This window comes from Larus michahellis, chromosome 23 (genome assembly GCF_964199755.1).
Source record: "Larus michahellis chromosome 23, bLarMic1.1, whole genome shotgun sequence".
Classification (NCBI taxonomy): domain Eukaryota; kingdom Metazoa; phylum Chordata; class Aves; order Charadriiformes; family Laridae; genus Larus; species Larus michahellis.
Window position 1 is genome coordinate 1683902 of NC_133918.1, and position 21630 is coordinate 1705531.

At 47.4% G+C, this 21630-nt stretch overlaps 1 protein-coding gene across 5 annotated transcripts in view; it reads left to right on the forward strand.

Annotated features, from left to right (window-relative positions):
• Positions 1–3244: 3244 nt before the first annotated feature.
• Positions 3245–21630, forward strand: part of LMNB2 (lamin B2) — a 34071-nt gene continuing 15685 nt past the window's right edge. For 3 of the 5 annotated variants that reach the window (XR_012584450.1, XM_074565406.1, XM_074565407.1), the window contains exons 1-3: positions 3245–3551; positions 16685–16821; positions 21387–21543. Coding sequence is in view for 4 of the 5 variants with exons in the window: in XM_074565406.1 (XP_074421507.1) it covers positions 3351–3551; positions 16685–16821; positions 21387–21543 (495 nt within the window). In the remaining variant the exon portion in view is untranslated. Of the gene's footprint in view, positions 3552–3991; positions 4689–16684; positions 16822–21386; positions 21544–21630 lie in introns of those variants that run through there. The other 2 variants (XM_074565408.1, XM_074565405.1) reach the window with 2 other exon arrangements.

Below are 21630 nucleotides of genomic sequence, written 5' to 3' on the forward strand. Positions count from 1 at the left end.
AATATTAGGTATTATTATTGAGGCATATTTCAGGAAGTAAATTTAGGAAAAAAAAAAAAAAGATTTTACTGCAAGACAGTTGGTACCAGCCCTATGAAAATAACTGGTACCATGAGAAGAAAAAAATAAAAAAAAAAAACCAACCACAAAACCAAACCCTTGACACATTCACAGTTTTAAGCCATTATCTAAAAAATCGGACAGACAAAATAATGGGGCAGTTGGGATAAACTTCATGAACAAAGGGGAGTTGTATCTGGGTTACATTATCGATCAAAATTAGGCAAAAGATTTAAAAGAACTTCCAAGATATAACAACGCACAGAGAATCACATCAAATCACAAGGGAAGAAACGAGCTAACCCAAAAATGCTCACAGAGAGTTTCAGCATCCCTAAATTTTTTTTTTTTTTTTTTTTTTTGGTGGCATAACGTAACCGAAGTTTATAACTGCTGTTCCACGCACTCGCTGGCGTTGGGAACTGCGTGTTGGGGAGAGAAAAAGCTCATCCCGGGCGCGGGGCTCCCGCGTTTTCTGGCTGCGCCGGGGGCGGGCGGCGATGTCGGCCGTTCCCAGGCGCAGACCGGCAGCTCGGCGGGGGCCGGGGCTGGGGCCGGGGCCGGCGTTGGGGCCGCCCCTGCAGCGGTTGGGTCACAGTTTGCAGAAAGGCGCCAAAATTCAAAAGACGCCCCGTTCTGCGGCCCCGGCGGCGGCGGGGACAAAGGGGCCGGGGCGGCGGGGCCGGCCCTGCGGAGGGGGCGGCCCCGGCGGGCGGGGGCAGGGCCCGCCGCGCAGAGCGGCCGCAGCACGCCGGGACTTGTAGTCTCTGCTCTCCCCTGCCTTCTCCGGAGGCATTCACAGAACGGCTGGCGTTGGAAGGGACCTTAAAGATGATGGAGTTCCAACCCCCCTGCCCTGGGCAGGGACACCTCCCACCAGCCCAGGCTGCTCCAAGCCCCGGCCAACCTGGCCTTGAACCCCTCCAGGGATGGGGCAGCCACAGCTTCTCTGGGCAACCTGGGCCAGGGGCTCACCACCCTCACAGCAAACAATTTCTTCCTGAGATCCAATCCAAATTTCCCCTCCTTCAGTTTGAAACCGTTCCCCCTCGTCCTCTCATTACACCCCCTGATCCAGAGTCCCTCCCCATCCTTCCTTGCAGGCCCCCTTTAGGGACTGGAAGGGGCTGCTACAACATTCGGGGCGAAACCAACTCGAATTCAGCCAAAAAAGCTGAGTTTCGCACGGAGTTGTGCATCGTATCGTCAGGTGTCACCGATAAAGATCTGGTAACGGTGACCTCCGAAGAGGGAGGCTGCGGAAGCGCCTACGGAAAGGGCGTGTGTGGTGCGTGATCGAGGTTTGCTGTCACTGGGGCTATCGAACCCCCCGAGGCCCACGGCGACGCGGTGTGGGGGTCCCCATCCTCAGCTCCCTGCAGGAGACAGAGGGGCAGGAGCGGCCGGTGCGGTCCCAGGGGAGACGGTGCCCCAGCCAGGCAGGATGGGCTCTCCATCCTCCGCGGAGGAAGCCAGGACAACGCTGTTCAGATCGGATGCGTATTTTTAAACAAACGCATTCGTGTGAAAACCTACCGCGTACACGGTTCAGTGCTAAAGATACGCAGGGATTGCAAGGGGGGCTTAGAGCTATTTGCCAACAGGGGTACTGAGCGTCCAGAATTCCCAGATTCGGAGCTTTTCCAGTTGGATGTACTCGACATTAGGATCCCAGATCCTCTAACATGAGGATCATCTAGCTTCTATTTTGAGGATAAACCCATTTGCACCTCTTTGTTCAACCTGGCTCTCTAAGTTTCTTGTCATATATCGTACAGTTGGGGTATATTTTCATATACATTTTCATATATCATATAGCTGGGGTATATTCAGTAAAAATACGTTTTGGGAAAAATAATACTCCAAATCTTTAGGAAGGGAAAACTTCCCAGTGGATTCTAGTTTGTACAAAATTTGGCTGCATTCCCTGGGACAGCAAAAGGATTGCAGAATAGCTTCCTTCTCGAACGGGCCTGAGTGGAGACTGGCATCTCAGTAAAACTTTGGAAGAAATTTCCAAAATCTACGTAAGAGCGCTCCGAGAAATTCACCCTCGGAAACAGCCGATGGGTATTTTTTCTGAGACTCTCCACCCCCAATTTGGGCAAACAGCGGGGCGCTGGCCTATAGACCTTCCCTGCTAATAGCAAAGCACAGCAAATTTGTAAAGAGCGTAAGCGATGTTTTAGATAACGGGTGTGAAAATACACCCCACGGGAGGAGCACCGTGCCAGTGGCCGTCACCCTGCGACCACCAGCGTCACTCCCAATGTGAGAAATGCTCCTTATCCAACACCAACGGCTCAGGCCGTGAACGATACGAAGCACGTTGTATTTGAACATTCCCGCAAGAACGAGTGACCTAGCAAGCAGGCACACTTTTGGTTCTTGAAACACACCTTTTTATTTCCTAATCCCCATTTTCCCTCCCATTTCCCGTTGGTTAGGTACTCCGGGGTTCACAGCCTCTCCGGAGCGCCTCAGATCCTTCCCGGATGTCCTGCCCTCTCTTTACTTCTCCTTATGTTACACCTAAAGGGATTATCTGACTAGTTTATTTCTTTCCTTTTTGGTAAAATTGCCCAATGTCACTAGCCCTGGGTAAATGTTTGACCACCCTTCTAGTCACTAATCCGGTAGGAATCAGTTTGTCCTTCTGTCCGTGCGATAAGAGATGTTCCACAAGCCTTTGCTGGAGCCTCTTGGTCTAGTCGTTCCCTTATCGTGTCACCTCCGATGGAAACGGCTTTTTTCCGCTGCAAAAACAAGACCTGCCTTTCTCACACCAACAGGCGCGATGGCGGCCCAGGGTGCGGGACAGAGGCCGGCGGCTCCTGCCAGGGTGGGGACCCACGGGGGGACCCGCACCCCCCAGCCCTGGTCGGCTGCTGGAGCGGGGCCGGGAAGAGCTGCCGGGGAGCCTGAGAGGAGCAACCCTGGTCCCTCACGGCTTCATTAACGAAAAAACCCCTTGCCTTCAAGATCGGCCCCTCGCTTTCTGCGCTTTACTGGCGCTCAGGACCACCCAGTTGTGTATTTTAACGGGCGGCACGAGCCACGCTTCAGAATCAGGAGCATCCCGGGGCCTGCCGGGCAGCCCGCGAAATGGACGACGGCGGGAACTGCACCTCCCGGCGCGCCCTGCGGCGCGGCCATCTTGGCGCCGAGACTTCATTTCCCAGGCGGCGCGGCGGCGGGGGAGGTGATGTCCGCCATCTTAGCGCTGCCTCCTCCCCCGGTGCGGCTGGATTGAATGAGCCCGCTGCCCGCCCGCCCGCGAATTGAGCGCCATGTCAGGCACCCCGAGCCGCGGTACCCCCGGCGGGACCCCGCTGTCGCCGACTCGCATCTCCCGCCTGCAGGAGAAGGAGGAGCTGCGGCAGCTCAATGACCGCCTGGCCGTTTACATCGACCGTGTGCGGGCGCTGGAGCTGGAGAATGACCGGCTGCTGCTGAAGATCTCCGAGAAGGAGGAGGTCACCACCCGGGAGGTACGGCCCGGGCCGGCCTGCTGGCTTTCGGCCGCGGCTCCGGGGCGGGAGGGCGAGCGGCGGCGGCCCGCTGGAGGCGTTTTCCCGCTCCATCCCGGGGAGGGGGCCCGGCGGCCCAGGGGCTCGGCCGACCGGGTCCCGCGGGGCGCGCTGTGGCGGCTCCGCGCGGCCGCGGGCTCGGCGGCGCCATGCGCGGCCCGCCGCGCCGCTCCCGCCGGCGCTGGCCTGGGCTGCCCCGGGGCAGCGGGCTCGGCTGTGCCGGGCCGCTGGGCTCGGGGCTGAGGGCGAGAGCTACGGGGGTCGGGCGGAGCTTCGGGCGGGGGGGTTGTGGGGACCTGGCGCCTGCCTGTGTCCGTGTGGCCCCGCGGGGGCTGTCGGGGGCTCTCCGGCCGCGGCGCTGAGCGGAGAGGTTGCTGGTGACACGGTGAAGGCGGCTCGGCCCGGGATGGCCGCCGAGTGAAAATTCGACACCCGGAACGGTGCCGGCGCCGTTGGCGGGAGCGGGCCTGGCGGCGGCCGCCTCCCCCGCGCAGCGCCTCTGGGCGGCGGGGCGGGGGCGGCGCTCCGCTGGCCGGCGGGAGTCGCACGGACCCCGCTCTCCCGCCGGGCCCAGCGGGCGGCACGGAGCGCCCCGTTCCCGGGCGCCGCTCAGGCTCGGCGTTGGTCTCACCCGCGGCGGGCCGGTTCTTCGCGGCGGTTCGCGGTGCAGTGGGTGTGCTGGACCCCGTGCTGAGCTGTGACCTGAACGTTACTTTTTCTTTCTTTATCCTGACGGCTGATGTGATGAGATGAAAAATTTGAAAGGGTTTAGACTAACTTTGCCTCTCGACAGAGGAAGTCTTTCTTAGTCCCCGCAAATGCCAGGAATCAAATCCTTGGAGCGCGAAGTGCTCTTTGCTGACGGTCCCCATCATGGAAGGGCGTCTGAGCCGCTTCCTGTGGTCTTGGAGGCAAAACGGGCCGATCCTTTTTCCTAAGCCGTGTTTCGCTTTTCCCTCTTCTGTCGTATCTGCTTTCCCCCATGACTCTTCCTTCCCCGATGGAGGAAGGAAATGGTCAGTGACACGGCTGGGGACGGTCCCACCCATCCTGTACCAGCCCGACGCCCCTCTCCATCTGTTGGAGGCAGGCTGCAAGGTAAGGTGTCCCACCTCTGAGGTGAAGTTAAACTTCAGTGGGAAGCCAGTAGATAACAGCCTTGACGGTAATTTGTGCGATGCAATGGGTTGCTTTGCCACTGTGTAGGCTTCTTCCCCCCCCCCCCCCCCCCCTCCTTTTAAGGGTCTAGTTTGATGATGCTGGAGGTGGTGGGGGGAGGTTTTGAATTCATTTATTTTAAGCAGACCAGGTACGATAGTGTCTTGTTTTGGGAGTGGTTAGCCTACTTGCAATCAGTGTACACCCAGGATTCGAGTACCTTAAAGTACCTTTGTACCACTTAATGATATGTTATAACTTCCATGTTTTCAAAATAACTAGATATTTCTAAACATAAATCATGGCTACATCAATCGTCCTATGTGAAATCGTGCTATAAACAAAATAACCACGTGTGATTCAGGGAGCTTCCAAGTTGTAGATTGCTGGAGGCTAGAAGGAGTATGCCTTTTAAATGTAGAAGGCAGAATGTAATCCTATTGACAGCAAACATGTAAAAAGAGTAAGAACAGGGCAAGCAGAAAACATAGATATAATCTCGTTAAATTTCTAATATGAGCATAAACTGACTCCTAATACCAGTTCTGTGTGTTTTCAATTCTGGAAGTATACTCCGATGCGGTAATCGGAAAATAAAGTTGAGGATTTTCATATAAATATTTTGCTTACTTTGCCCTCGAGCTTTCCTTCTTCAGTTTTCTCCCAGACTTCAAAAAATGTCCGAACTCTTAGATACATTCCAGCAAACTTTGTCAGGATTCCTTGAGCTCTTCTTTGATGCGTCAGAGACAATGTAAGATTCTGGTCTCTGGATCATGTTTGTTAAATGCTTCTCCCACCGCTTTAGGACAGCTTGTTTATTCTTTATGTGTGTCCAGAAAAGGAGACTTTATAGTCGTATTGTTTTGATCCGGGATAGTGGTTTAGGACTGTGGGAGAAATAAAACTTTGGATGTCTGTCAGATTTTGGGTTTACTGGAATGGGAGAATCCTGTCCTTTCACTTTCAGAATCAACTTTCACTTTCAGAATCAATCTAGTAAACTGGATTTTCTGCTGACAACTCAGTTGTTAACAGAATTTGTGCTCGTAAAATGAGTAGGCTTAGCATGAAATAAGATATTAATTAAAAATAAACCCTCCAAACCCCACAGAAAGCCCCAAAAAAATCAAACAAACCCCAAAGCAACTCTAATTTCTGTGTAGAACAGTTAAGCGTAGTTCAGTGATGTTGACGTACTGTTCTGGCTACATCGTTCTGTCTTTGTATCTATTAGCTCTGTGTGCTTAAAATAGGTTATTTTCTTTTCCCAGGGTGTTCACGATGAGAATTCTCCTTGGTTGTCTTCAACTGTGTGTAAATTTGACTCAGATTTTTTTCTAGGTGTTTTTTTTTAAGCTTTCTAAATAGTCTAATATTTTTGGCTTATCGCTGGTAGTGGCAGGGAACATCGTCTGCCACCGTGGTAGGTGGAATGATGCGTGTTGTGGGATGGCAAGCAGGAGTCACCGCTCGCCAGTGGGCTCTGTCAACACCTGAGACTTTTGCCTTGAGAGCAGGTGATGGGTCCATAATCCAAGGCAAATGGGAGGTTGAGGATTGCTATCACGAGAGAGATGTTTGTCTGTTGCTGGTCACTCCGGTATCCCGCAGTGACCATGTCTGAGAAAGGAGCATCCTCTCCCCCCACCCCTGCCTGCATGGGAACAAAGGGTTGGCAGTTCTGATCTAGTTTCAAGGCTCTGGTTTAGGGGAATATCTTCTAGAGGAGAGAAGTTCTGCTGATGCTGTTCAGACAAGGACCATAGTCACTGTTCTACCAGAGACTCCTTAATCATCAGCTGGTCACAATGTTCTTTTTGCCTGTTGTTTTACTCACCCATCTGCAGAAGACAGAAAAAAAGCATCCACCTTCTCCTCTGCTGGGCAATCTTTTACAGACCACAGCTGTGTCATGGCCTTGGAACAAAGTAGCTCCTGTTGCTCTTTGAGGAACACAGGGCTGCCACCTCTTGACAGTAGAGAAAAGGAATTTTGCAGAAGTTGAGATTCATCTCTAGTCCTATACTAATTGTAGCCCTTGTTCCTGCTTTCCTAACCCTGACCAGTCCTGTTCTATCTTTACTTGTAGGCCTCTAGAGAAATAAATATGTATACAGTAAGCCCTCAGACAAATACGAAAAAATACTTCGCTTGTGTAGCTGGGGGAACCTGTAGATGTTCTCATTCCTTCTCTGCTCTCTTGCCTGAATATCCTTGTGTAGCTTAGCCTATGACAGAAGAGAAATTTAGCTAATCCCCTTGTTTTTCTACCTCCCTAGTATATGACTGATGCTGTTCTTGCCGTGTTGGGTTCATGGTCACAATAACCTAATTTGTGAGGCTGGGAGGGGGAATACTGGAAGGGCTAAGAGGAAGAGAGTCCTAGAGCTCTCCTCAATTCCCTTTCTACTAGCTCCTTCCCCTCCCCTGCAGTGCTTATGATTGCAGCCTTCCAGAAAAGATGTCTTGATAGTCATGGGAGTGGTTACTACCCTGTTCTGAGGACATCCCGCTGTTCTCACCCACAGAAAGGAGTAGGGAGAAAAAAAGAGAAGATCCCTGGGAGCCCTCAGCCACTGACACCAATTGCCCTTGTGACAAAAGCAGTATCTACAGAGGGTTCCCTCTTCACCTGTGTCTTCCCACCTCTGTGGGTGTGACTGCAGGTGGCTGCAATCTTGTGTGGCACAGCTATCAGAACTTTCACTCCAGTCTCACCTGGTCTCCGCTTATCTGCTAACGCTGCAGCTACTGTGCCCTTTGTGTGCACCATGTGGAATAACCAGAGCTGTTGTCATGACCAGGCCTGGTGTTGCCTAGTTGCCACCTGCAAAACACATATTCAGGTGCTGCAGTGGATGGCGGGTCACTCAAGAGTTGGAGCCTCCAAGACATGGGGCTGAGTGAGTGATCTTCTGGTGCTATAGACATCATCTAGGAGGTGATGGTGGTGATATGCAACACGCATCTACATTGTTCTTGAGAACTTGACTGGTGTTCTTGGCGAATCTGAGCCATAGCTGACTGGCAGTCCTTCATCAATCCATAATAGGGTGAATAAGAACATATTGATCCACATGTGGTGGGAATACACTTATGTTTTGCACGTTAATGGACATTATTGAGATTAATGTTTCATCACCAAATTTGTCTGGATTCACTTGTGGTTGGATGGGGCATGCATCTTGCCTAGCATGTAGGTTCATTGCCTTCTTGGCATGTTCCCTGTGTCTTCATTGAGTGACGTCTTGCAGCTTTTATCAAATGATTGCTGTGGGATGGTCTGTGTTGTGTGTCTATCCATTGAGCTTTGAGTGCTCCCAGCAGAGGTTGGTATATTGAAGAGGATCCAACAGTCCTGCCTTTCAGACTGTGCTTTGGAAACATCTCTACTTTCTTATTCTCCACGTGCTCTATTTCTTTGTTCCCTGTGTTGCCCAATTACAAACTTGCAGGCTCCTTTGCTGGCAAAAGAGGAAAAAAATAAAAGTGAAAGCACATTTGTAGTGCAATTTGTAGGGCGTCCAACTTGGCCTCTGTGCGGGAAGAGTTAGGCTTGGGTACATTGAGATGTAGTGTATCAGGCTGTAGCGTTCTGGTTCCTGCTGAACTCTGTTTTGAGGTTTTTGTTTTATTTCTTCAATCACTTTGAGATGGGGAGGTAGTGGGGCTACGTTTTCAGAGTGGAGGGACCCATTTGCTGGCCTAACCTGTCATCTGGGGAGGTTTGCTGCTTCTCAGGGGCTTCCGTTCTGGATGTTGTAGGGAGGCTGCTGAGGTTCACTCGACTGTGTGACCATTATCCCTGCCTCCCTTCTGTGTAGGCACCAGTGATGCTGGCAAGGGTGACCCAAAAAGTATTAAACGTGATGACATGTCTCTGAATGATTGTTAATGGCGTGGGGATGGGGAAGGTTTTGAGGATGGTTGAGCAGATCCTGCTGAGCAACACTGGGTAGCACAAGTGCTATTGGCAACAGGATATGGGTTTCTACAACCATGGAACCGTCTTTCAGGATTCATGACTACTTCAAAGAGACAGGATCCACCTGGCTAAGTAGGGCGAATTATCTTTGCCAACAGGGCTGGTCAGCCTGCTAAGAAGAACTTTAAACTGGGAATGATGGGAGAGGGAGAGATTCTTCTCTCAGTTAAGATCGGGTGAGGAAGTGGTGGATGGGATAGGCAAGCAAAAGGCCTGGGGTTATGTGAAAAAAAGAGGAAGCAACAGAAAAAGGATGAAATCAAAATGCCCCAAGCATAGGCATGTAAAGAACGAAGTGCCTACAGGACAGCCCTGTGGGGAAAGCTCCCCTGCTCTTCCTGGGGATTCATCATCATGCTTGGGTGCCTCCCTGAAACGCCTGTAACACAATGTGTGCAGCACAAGGAACAAACAGGGAGAATGAGAAGTCTGGGCAGTTGCAGAACTAGGACCTCACTGGGATCAGGGGTAGCTTGTACGACTGGAGTGCTACGACAGCTGGGTACAAGCTTTTCAGGTGAGCGAGTTGCCCTTTATGAGAGAGCAGTGGGAATGCCTGGAGTTCTGCATAAGGACAAGTTATGAGCTACCTGAAAACTTGTTGGTCAGGATTGGTGTGCAGACCAAGATGGGTGACATTGTGGTATGTGTCTGCTACTGATCTGATCAAGAAGAAGAGTTAAACGAGGCTTCCTTCAGTCAACTGCGAGAAGCCTCACATGCCCTAGTCTTTGTGCTCTGCTGGACCTAATACTTAATATATAAGGAAGAACTGGTCAGGGATGTCAAGGTCAGGGCAGTGACCATGAGACGGAGGATCTTTAGAGGATGGAGCAGAACAAAAAGCAAGACCAGAACCCTGGATATCAGGAGAGTAGACTTTAGCCTTTTCAGGGCTCTGCTTGGAAGAATCCCATGGGTTACAGCCCTGGAGAGAAAAGAGGTCCATGAGAGCTGGGCTAACCTCCTGGGCTTACCTCAAGGGTAACCTCCTCCAAGCTCAAGCGTGGTCTGTCCTAACAATCAGGAAATGAAGCAAAGGCGGCAGGAGACCTGTATGGATGAGCAAAGAGGTCCTGGCTAAACTCAGACGTTAAGGAAGGCTGGTGTACTCAGTGCCTTCTTGTGGTCAGACCAGCCTTCAGGAATCCCAGGCCCCTGAGACGAGAGGGGAAGTCTGGTGCAAGGAAGACTTACTCTTGCTAGAAGAGGATCAGGGTAGGAAATATCTAAACAAATCAGACATAAGTCTGTGGGACCTGATGGGTTGCACCCATGAGTGCCAAGGGAACTGACTGACGTAATTGTGAGGTTACCCTTAGTTATCTTTGAAAGATCACGATGATTAGGAAATATTCCTGAAGACTGAAAGAAAGCTAATGTCATCTTCAGGAGTGGCAAGAAGGAAGATCCAGAGAACTCTACAGGCCAATCAACCTCACCTCGATTCCTGGAAGGTGATGTCTTTTTTTCCTCCCCATGCCTGCTTGGACTCTGCGTGGCCTCTGTAGGAGCCTTTGGTAGGGGATGTTGTTCAAGCCTTTTAAGAGTCCAGGCAGAGTGTTTTAGCTCAGTCTCCCCTTTCTGAAGGCTTGTTGACTTTTCAAGCCCTTGTTCATGTGCTCGTTCCCTTGTCCGCTGCTTCCCTTTAAAAAAGCCATACTGTGTGACTGTGCTTTCTCCACTCTGTCGTGCTTATGCATGTACCCACTGCTTTTTTTTTTTTTACTGGATTTGTCACAAATACCTGCTCCCTGGTTGACTGAGCAAGGCCAGTACGTTGTGAAACTGTTTTGCACAAGTCATATTGATTTTTCCTCAGTATGACTCTTACTCATGTGCCCCGTAATTCTGTTCTTCAGGTTAATGTCTACTGTCCTGCCACAGACTTCAGAGTTTAGTGATAGGTAGTTCCTATTTCAGAAGATTGTATGGCGTGAGCCATCTTCTAATTATCTGGTACAAAAGTGTATTCTAAATGAGAGATTAAGTAACATACTGATGGATTTAGGTTCAAAAAGTGGGATTTATAATGCTGTTAATACTTTCTAAATGTGATGGTTTCTTACTGCTTGTTTTGTTGATTTGTTCTATGATACTTTCAACTGATGCTAAAGTTGCGAAATGTCTTAAAGATACCTCTGGTGCAGATATAAGTCAAAAAACCCCCCAAACAACCAAAAAACCATCAAACCCAAAAGTTACGTCTTCACTGCTTTTTTTTTTTTTGATGGTGGTTCTACATAAACTGATCGATGTGGGGCCAGGGACTCTCACATATGCCTTCTTCGTGAGCAGAGCAACAGCAATTACTTGCTACACCATTCATGAGTTGTTCTTCAGGCTTCTCTTTTTAACTTGCCGTGTTGTATTGTGATTAACAGAGGTCGTGATCGATGTTATTTTTCTTGTCTGTACGGGACCTTGGCTTGTTGAAAAATGCTTTACTGTGTCTCACATCCTCCTTGTTTCGAGCATCTTAAAACCTTTTGTATGTATGGTCTGTGATGAGCTCTCTATATAATAAAGAGTTTTCTAAAGCTTTCTAAAAAGATTTTATTTTTAACTGCTTTTTTACTTATTTTAACAAATACCTCAGTGTTCCCCAGTTGCCATACTGAAACAATTGCAACAGTTGTAGATTTGTATTATTTTTTTTCTTGGCTTCTCTTGCTTCTGTAAGGATGCTGAAATCAAGTCAACTGAGGTTCTTAACAGTGTCTTGGCAAATCTGCTCCTATGTGCTGCTGACAACCAGGTGAAGAGTTGCTTTCTCTCTTGTGGCCTTCTAGATACGCGCCTCGCTGCTAGCGTATGAAAACATAGCTCAGGCATCACCTCCTGGATTACAGCTTGGGCTAATTAAAACCTGTAAGAATTTGCTTTTTCTGCCTCTCTGATCTCCTGTAATGCCCCTGTTTTCCTTTATAGCTGGTGGTCAATAATCACTGTGTAAATCAATGTGGTTTCTGTGTTCTGAATGCTGCTTGCAGTTCTCTTAACCTATTTTGAAACATCCAGAGCCTGGAAATGTTGTGTGTAAGGAAAAGGTGACAAAGATGAGCAGAGCAGCAGAATAATTTCTGACCAGGGGTAAATCTGGAAAAGGCATGAGAAGAAACCTGAGTCACGAGTCCAAACAAAGAGATTTCTATAGGAAGCAAATATTCAACATTTCTCACAACACAGGCAGGTCCTGCCTGATGAACCTGATCTCCTTCTATGACAAGATGACCCAATCATTGGACGAGGGAAAGGCTGTGGATATTGTCTACCCGGACTTTTGAAAAGCCTTTGACGCTGTTCCCCATAGAACTCTCATGGAAAAAGTGGCTGCTCATGGCCTGGATGAGCAGACGATCAGCCGGATCAAGCACTGGCTGGATGGACGGTCCCAAAGAGTGGTGGTCAATGGAGTTAAATCCAGCTGGTGGCTGCTCACAAGTGGTGTTCCTCAGGGCTCAGCGTTGGGACCATTTCTCTTTAACATCTTTATTGAGTATATTGATGATCTCGATAAGGACATAGAGTGTATCGTCAGTAAGTTCGCAGATGACACCAAGCTAAGCGGGAGTGTTGGTCTGCATGAGAATGGGGAGGCTCTACAGAGAGACTTGGATAGATTGGACCGATGGGCCAATGCTAACGGTATGAGCTTCAACAAGGCCAAGTGCCGGTCCTGCACTTGGGCCACAACAACCCCATGCAGCGCTACAGGCTGGGGGCAGCGTGGCTGGAGAGCTGCCTGGCAGAAAAGGACCTGGGGGCTCTAATTGACACGTGGCTGAACATGAGCCAGCAGTGTGCCCAGGTGGCCAAGAGGGCCAATGGCATCCTGGCTTGTATTAGAAATAGTGTGACCAGCAGAAGGAGGGAGGTGATTGTCCCCCTGTGCTCAGCACTGGTGAGGCCACCCCTGGAGTATTTTGTCCAGTTCTGGGTACCTCAATACGAGAGAGATCTCAAGGTGCTGGAGTGAGGCAGAGGAGGGCAACGAAGCTGGTGAAGGGCCTGGAGAATAAATCTGATGAGGAGCGACTGAAGGAGCTGGGACTGTTTAGTTTGAGGAAGAGGAGGCTGAGGGGAGACCTCATCACTCTCTAAAAAAGGCCACTGTAGAGAGGTTGGTGCTGGTCTCTTCTCACAGGTCATTAGTGATAGAACAAGAGGGAATGGGTTCAAGCTGCAGCAGGGTAGGTTTAGGCTGGACATTAGGAAAAAATTCTTCCCAGAAAGAGTGGTCAGACACTGGAATAGGCTGCCCAGGGAGGTGGTGGAGTCGCCATCCCTGGATGTGTTTGACTCATTTAGATGTGGGGTTGGGGGACATGGCGTAGGGGAGAACTCTGCAGAGTGGGGTTGATGGTTGGACTGTATGATTCTATAAGTTATCGAATGGTAGGTCTTAATCCACCGGTTGTGCTTGTATGATGCTCTCTGGTGTTGTGGAAACCAAAAGCTAAAGACATTTACAAAAGGATTAGACAAATTAACAGTACTTGGTGACTACTGGGTTTGGGTGCCTGGACACAATTTTTGGCTCATAATTTTTTTTTAAAGTTTTAGAAGCTGGGAGTATATGTGAGAGAAGAATTATTGTATGTTTGCCTCGTTCTCTATACTTTTTCTCTTCAGCATTTGCTACCAGCTGCTCTTCGTACTGGCTTACACTGTAAGGATTGGCCTAGGCTTCCAAGGAGGAGTTTGTACCTTTCTCAAATGTGGGAAGCAGGAGACAATGGGTTGTGGTAACTCAAGGAAAATGATGAGAAACAACAAATGAAGGAAGGAATTTAAATTGGTGGATTATACTGATAGAAGATGACAGAAATGGAAGACGCCAGACGGGTTATCTCTTGCATCCAGTATTCTTTGGGAGTGTTCGGGGGCAGGTAGACACTGTCTGGTGGCACTCTGCTCCTAAGCGTGATGAGACAAGGAACCAGGAACGGGCTTCGCAGTTGCCAGGTGCATTTATTCAACTTCCTTCTCTTATTGCTGTGGATACTGGCTGTTGATCCTAGTGACTTTTTTTTTTTTTGTCCAGAAGGGCACGTGAGGCTTATCCTCGGAGGTTCTGCTTTGGTTTAACAGCACATTGTAAGAAGTGTCACTATATTAGAGACCAAACTGAGCAACAAATGTAAAGTGATTAAAAAAGGGAGTGGGCAGAAGATTGTTTGTAGAGGCAAACCAAAGCAAAATCGTAGACGTACACCAAAGAGAGGCACTTTGGGGATGGTACTTCTCTGTAGATTTTTGGAGAGTTAATAGAGCTTTAGATTAAGCTCCTTCCACCAGAACAGAGTTTGAGGGAACAGAAATACTTTCCAGAATTTCTCGCAGTGCTGGGGTAGAAGGGCGCTTTCAATGAATAACTGCCTTGGGCTAGAAGTGTTGTCAAGCACATAATACCAGGCTAGTTCAGCTGAGCTGGCACAACTTACTTTCCTTTACGCCTCCTGCAGCGTTTGGTTCTCTCTCTCAGCTTGATCAGTGCTGAAAATAAACAAGATGTTATTTTTATGATCTAGCAAGACCATCTTGAACTGTCCTCCAGTTCAGTTTGATCATCTAAAACTTTTATCAATATTACCATAAATGTGTATTCTCTTTGCATCCTGTTGTTAGAGTTCCAGCAGGGGGTGGTTGGGTTTAGGGTTTGTTCTTCGCAGTGATTGAAGGTGTTGCTGCTCCCAGCTGTCTGCTGCCTCCCTGTGCTGAAAGCTGCAATGCGTCCTTATGTCTCAGTTATTGCTGTCCTCTCGGTGCATTAGCTTGAAGTTCTAGTGAAAAGTGGCTTTTTGACTAACACTTTGGACTGTGAATGGGACCCGTGTGTTTCCTTTTTCACGTTTGGTACTGGAGGAAGAGCAAAGAAGAGGTTAACATGCTGCAGGAGAAAAAAAATAATATACGAAGCTACCACAACTGGTTATGCTTGTCCTGGTTTGAGGACAAACCAGGTTTGGATTGCCCAAACCATGGCAATGCTCGATCAGTCCTTTCTAATTAAGAAGCACAGTTTCTGGTTCTCTTTTTGTCAACAGGTTCTGAGCACAATTTTTAGCTCCATCTAGGTATATCCTCTCTACGCTCCACACAGGAATTGCATGAAGTGTTTATTCTCAGTTCAGAGAATTGTTTTGGTGGTGGTAAGCTCTATATCGTCAGTAATGCCTCAAAAGCATAAATTATTTACTGTCTGTTGTAAGTATCGCACCAGCAATACCTTTTTGTGACAGTATTCCCAAAAACCTAGGGAAAAAGGTTTTCTTCCTTTGTACCTTGATGTGCAATTCCAGTTTATGCCCTGGATTACAGGGGTGGGATTTGTCCTTGTATCCTGCACTTGTGATTTGGTGCGTGTCTGAACCTACAGCGATACAGCCCCAAGATCCTGGTAGGTGTCCTAGGGCAAGGATTTGAACAGATTTAAGAGCTGAAGGGCAGATGGTCTAAAGAACGGCCAGCATTAGAGAAAGGAGTGTTGTAGATGCAGTACCTGATGGCGCAGAATCAGTACTTGGCCTTTGGGCAATTGTATTTTGTATTGCAGTTTGCAAATACTGTATTTTCACTCAAGGGTCGTCCATAATGAAAGGCTTTACAGCCTTAAAAATTGCCATTATTTTTTTTTTCTCGGCGTTGTGGAGTGCTGTATGAAAGAGTTTAGCACAGTCGCGGTGCGCTTCTTTGTAGAACTTCCTAAATTTTGTAACTGATAATACAGAGTTGTGTTGTCTCGTGCCATAGGCTATCAGCTGGGGGTGGGGGGGGAACCCCAAACCTCAAAATTTGAATAAAGCTTGAAATAATTCTTTAAAGAAAAGAAGTAATGGATAGACAGCCATGTCACTTCTGCTGTGTTGTGTGCTTGTAAACTAAAGGCTTCTCAGCCCTCATACCCTCATGTTTTAGTTAATTTCAGAAGGTTTATGAGAATATAGTCTATCAGGAACTCAATTATGTACTAACTGCTTTTAATCAGTCTTTTTGAAGACCAGATGGTTGAGTCTGTCATTGGTGCCGCTCTGATGTTGAAATAGGCACTCCTAGGAATAGCACAGTTTGCTTCCTTGTTTCTACATTTTATGCGTTGTTATGAAATTTCTCATCCTAAAGTTGGTACATTCTGCATTTGGCTCTTTTCACTCTACGGTTGCTCTGTTTCTGATTCCATATTGGTAGTGGTTGTCCTGGTATCCTTTGATAGAAGCAATAGCAGCAATCTTACGCAGTCTTGACAGTTTAGCTATCTGATATATCTTTAAAATAATCTTGCATTCTAAAAAAAAAAAGAGAAATTAAGGTGTAGAAGACTTTGAGGTGCCTTGCTGCAGTCTGAATAGCTGATTATGTACTATATTGAGCTGGGACAGGGAGGGGTCTGTAGATCCTTATCCTCTGAGGTGGAGAACAGGAGTGCAAGCTCGTCCCTTAACAGTTCACACTTCTGTAGTTCATCTAATTTCAGATTCTTTTTAGCTTTATAGTGCAAGAGTAGCAGAGTTAAATTGGGCCTCAGACGTGTATTCCACAAAACAAGTCTATCGTTGTTTATCTTTAAGTGGTATTACTGTTTAAAAAAAAAAAATTCCCACAGCAGAGTATTGGAAATGAGGGTGAATATTTTAAGATCCGATTGTAGGGTGTACTGAGCTGCTTTGGTTTATCTCTTTGTAAGGCTTGCACACTACAAACATAGTTACGTTTTGTTATGTCCCACTGGGAATAAAAATTAAGTCGTGTCTTTGGGACTAGGTCACATCTAATTGTAGGTGCGTATTAACTGAAAAGGTTTGATATAGAACGTTCTTAAACAACAAAAATTATCGTGAACCCTTTTCTTTTTCCCAAAGAAAGCTGTGTGAAACCTGGTGCTGTATTTTGATTCTTTGATAGTTCTTTGGGATGTTCTCATATCTGAATACTTCTTTCCCCTTAGGTGAGTGGAATCAAGACTCTCTATGAGTCTGAACTGGCTGATGCTCGAAGAGTTCTGGATGAAACTGCCAAAGAGAGGGCTAAATTACAGATTGAAATAGGAAAACTGAGGGCGGACATTGAGGAGCTCAATAAAAGGTAAGGAAAGTCCTGCATGACACGTATATATATATAAAGAAATAAATATTTTTACAATTAGAATGGTCAATATTTGCAGTGGGAATGATACTAATGATGCTTCTTAAAATGCCTTAGTGGGTGTCTTTTGGAAGCGCTGCAGATCAGTGAAAAGATACAGGCTTGTCAGAGGGAAATGCCTCAGCTCATCGGCACAGCTAGGCAGATAATCTGACCAGTCTATACACAAACGTATTTGTAGATATAAGATTAATGAACTGTGATTTGAGCAATTCAGACGTATAGAGGCTGAAGGAATCGGTTGTGCCTGCTTCTGTCCTATTGTACCTCTCCTGATGCGAGCATGCACGTGTGTAGCTGCTTAGTAAACTGGATTGAGAAACTGATCTAGATTAAAATTGACCCATCTGAGGAAGGCTAATTTTTAAACATTATCAGTTTTATTGTCTGGTTCACTGTATTGACTGATGGCAGAAATGAATAAAAAGGAAAAGGGAGGCCCTGAGCACATTGGGAATATGGAAGCAGTGTTGGCTTGAAAAACGTAAGTATGCAGGAAAAAGACCTTGTACCAACTACATTTTAAAAAAACTGCTGTTCAGTCAGCATCAAAGAGAATTGGCCTAATAAACTGCCTACTGAAGCCAAATGTAATCCATTATTTCAATTCCCACTCTAGGGAGTTTTTATAGTAAAATACTGTTCAGCCGTTGAAACTTCATTTTAAAATGAATATATGTGGTGGCAAAATCACTTTTTCGCTGCTGATTGAATTCTGATACCTGTTTTGATAGATAAGATTTGGGAGTTAAGATTTTTCCTGGGCATGTCAGTATGTACATCACCCATATATGAATGTTGTTGGCCATGAAATTGCTTTTAATCCACCGGTGCCAGTACAGGCCTACTGTAAGTCTTCCATCTCCCTTCATTTACATCCAAGTGGTTATAAAAGGAATTAAATGTTTCCCTCCCTTGTGTTTTTTTCTAACTAGTTGATTTATGATGAAACATTTCTTGTTTTCTCTGTAAACTTTGCTGTATTACTAGATCTTCACTTTCTGTGCTGGGCCTTCTTCTTAGTCAGCCATTGGAGAGGTTTTGTGGACTTTGCCCCTAGAATAACTGTCCAAATGTGAAATAGCTGCAGTGTAAGGATCTCCATTTGAGTGAGTCACTGTAAAGCCTACTGAACTTGGTGCACAGTTCATACTAGAAGAGATGTCTGTGTGTGGTCTGACGACCTGTGCGCTAAAATTTATGGACTCAGTTAGCTAGGCCTTTGTTAACTGTAAAAAGACCTGACGGTAACTAGGTCAGATGTGAACCCCTGAAGTTAAGTGAGATGAATACCACCCAGCCCTACTGCGTTGTTCCTGTTGGGACTCATTTCCCTTTTAAACGCCTTAGGCCAGCAGTCTTGGCATTTACTTCAGATAATATATTTTGCGTGGCAGTCAGTGTTACATGGCCATCAAGGTCTTGACTCAGCCATGCCAGTCTCTTGCCTTCCTTTCCTGATTTCTTACACCTGGGGATCAAGAGCTCTTGTGCTCTATGGAAAGTGTCCTTAAAGATCTGCCAGCTCTGCTCTGCTCCCTTGTCCCTGAGGGCAGTTTCCCAGGGAGTCCTATTGACTAACTCCTTGAACAGCTGGAATTTCGTTTTCCTAAAATTCAGGGTCCTGACTTTACTCTTCACCTGACCCGTATCCCTCTGTGCTGTGAACTCCACCAGTGTGCGATCACTGCTGCCAAGGCTGCCTCCAATCTTGATGTCACCAATTAGCTCACTTCCGTTGGTGACCAACAGGCCCAGTATCGCATCCCCTCTGGTAGGGCTGTCTATTAGCGGGCTTAAGAAGTTACCCTCGATGCACTCCAGGAGTCCCCTGGATTGCCTACAGCTCGCCGTGCTACTTCTCCAGCAGATGCTGGGGTGGTTGAAGTCCCCCAGCAGGACGAGAGCCTGCGAGCGCGATGCCTCCTGGAGCTGGAGTAAGGTGGCTTCGTTAACAGGCTCCCCTTGATCAGGTGGCCTGTAGTAGACACCAACCACAAGGTTCCCTTTGTGGCCTCAGTCTCTTAATTCTTGCCCGTAAGCTTTCACCCTGCTCGTGGCTGTTCTTCGGAGACAGCTCTTCACACTCTGTCCATCTCTTGACGTAGAGGACGAAGCCTCCAGCCCTCCTTCCTCGCCTGCCCCTTCTGAAGAGCCTGTAGCCATCAACAGCTGCACTCCAGCCGTGGGATTCCTCCCACCAGGTTTCAGTAATGGCAACCAGGTCGTAGCTTTTCTCGCAGCATGGTGGGAACATTTAATTTACTAGTGAGATGCACAGCATTTTTGCTTTGGTGGAACAGCACACTCCCACAAGACTGCAGAACCAGACCTGGGTAGTGACTGGGGTGCATTCTGCCATAGCATAGGTAACTTTGATGACCTGGCTAAGGAAAGTCTTCTGTCGTGATGTTCGTGAAGTGTCCGTTCATATCTTTACTCGTGTCACAGGCCACAGGCGAAGCAAAGCCTGGAGGTAGACATGTGTAGGCCTCATCCATCTGCTCCTTTAGCCGTCTTCCTGCTTGAGCCCAACGCAATGAGTTGGGAGACTGTCTTGCTGCAGCTTCCTCAGCCTGCTACCCCGCATGGTCACTGAAATATTTCCCTTGAGCAAACCTGGCTGCCTTCTGGGAAGAGAGCTCTCGAGAGCGACCCTAACCTGGTGTTCTTCAAAGAACACTGGCACATCTCAGCAGACACGCTGACTGCCGTTTGTAACTTCCAGGCATCCAGAGTCCTCCTAAAGCAGGTTGCACCTTCTGTAAAGTCTTCTGTCAGTTCGCTGCGTGAAGACAATAAACCAGGCTGAAATTGTAACTGTTGTTCATGCTCCGTGGGAAGTGGCGTTTGACCTTTAGGTACCGCACAGGCAGAAGGCTTCCAGATCCGATTGTCTGTGACACGCGCACAGTGGCGTGTTTTACTGTGCGACACATGCAACGCAGGGACACGTGTCTGGAGAGTATTTTGAAGACTTTCTGGTTGCTGCCAATTAACTCTCGTTCGAGTAGAAGTCATGTTTTGTCTGTGTGTCTCCTGCAGGCTGCGGAGCTCGCAGACACTGCACATATGTTACACAACAGGATTCACAGTGACAGATTGTAACAACAATTAAGGAGAAAATAGTTACAGTTAAATGAAAGCAAATTCAGATACTTACACTAAAGAACGCAGAGAGCTTTGTAGCTAAGGTGTATCACAAAATAACTTGACAATTTATTCTGTAGTTAGAAAAAGATACACATCTTGATGAGGCATGTCAAGAAATACTGTCTGTAGGGCACACCAGTGCCCCGTAAAGCAGGATTTTTGGAAAGTAATTCACGTTTTGTTAGAGTAATGGGCAAATTAAAAATTCAAGAGGACAGTACAAGTGATGAGAATTTTGGGAACCAAGACTCAGGGTTTGGGCTGGGCAGCAAGGTTTGGATAATTTAGAGCAGTGGGTTTTTGGCATTTTTTTTCCCTTTGCAAAGATAATATTTTTTCCATGTTTGGAGTTGCAGACCAAATACAGAGATGTTTAAAGCCTATAAATAGCAGGACTCCTCTTTAAGTTATTTCTGTGGGCCCTTAAGAGCAGCCCAGTGACCACAGGCTGAAAACTACAGATCTCTAGAAGAGAAATTTGAGGAAAGGCAAGGAGAAAAATTAATTCTAAGATGGTTTAAGAGAAAAAGACAAAAAGCCGTTCCCTGCATTCTTAGTGGTGTGAGACTAGAATGGCGAGCTTGAGCTGCAGCAAGGAAGGATTACTTCGTGTAACAAAACAGTTTTTTAATAACAGACGCGTGCTGAGTGAAGATGCAGAAAGCCAGTGTGTTAGAGGAAAAGGTAAACAAATATTGGTGGGCAAGAGGAAGATGACCTGGATGATTTCTGTGAGTTGGATATAACAGCTCAAATAATCATATTGAAAGCGACCAGAGTTGCTTTGCTCCTAATGAAAACTGCTGAAGAAATACTGGTTTGTTTCTGAAGGGTGACCGTGTTTCCAAGTCCCCACTTTACTGCTTTGTGGGGAATACATCCTGGGGAACGGGCTCGGCCACATCAAGTACGAAGCACTGGGGATACGCGTGGGCCTCTTGGGGAGATGCATGTGCTCTGCTTCGCAGGGGCTGTACTCCAAAGGCAGCGGCTAAATGTGCTGTGCAGCAGTGAGACGAAAAAAATACTGTTCACGCCTTGTGTGTAAAGCAGCTTTATTGTCATCTCTTAGCTGTCTGAGCCGCCTTCTTGTTTTTCCCTTGCCTGCCTGTGAGATATGTTGTTCTTTATCAGGCAATGCGTTTGCAACACATTGGTGCAGGCTGTGAGTTTTAAGAGGCGTCTGTGATTACTTCTATTAGCTGCATTTGCAGGTTACTCTAGGAGCTGTCTAATGATACCCTAATCCTAATAAAATGTGTATAATAACAAAAGATCTGTAGTTGTAACCAAGACATGCTCAAGCTGTGTGCGCGCCCACGTATAAATATAAGTAACTTTTGTTATTTCAGCTACAAGAAGAAAGATGCAGATTTGTCTGTGGCTCAGGGTCGCATTAAGGATCTTGAAGTGCTGTTCCATAGAAGTGAAGCAGAACTCAACACTGTCCTGAATGAGAAACGCAGTCTGGAAGCAGAGGTGGCCGATTTGCGTGCCCAACTTGCTAAGGTATGTCAGCGAATGCTGCCTTGCTTTAGCACAGGAGAGGGTATGTGTTATAAAACTTGTTATTTTTCTTTGCAGTTAGTTTATATT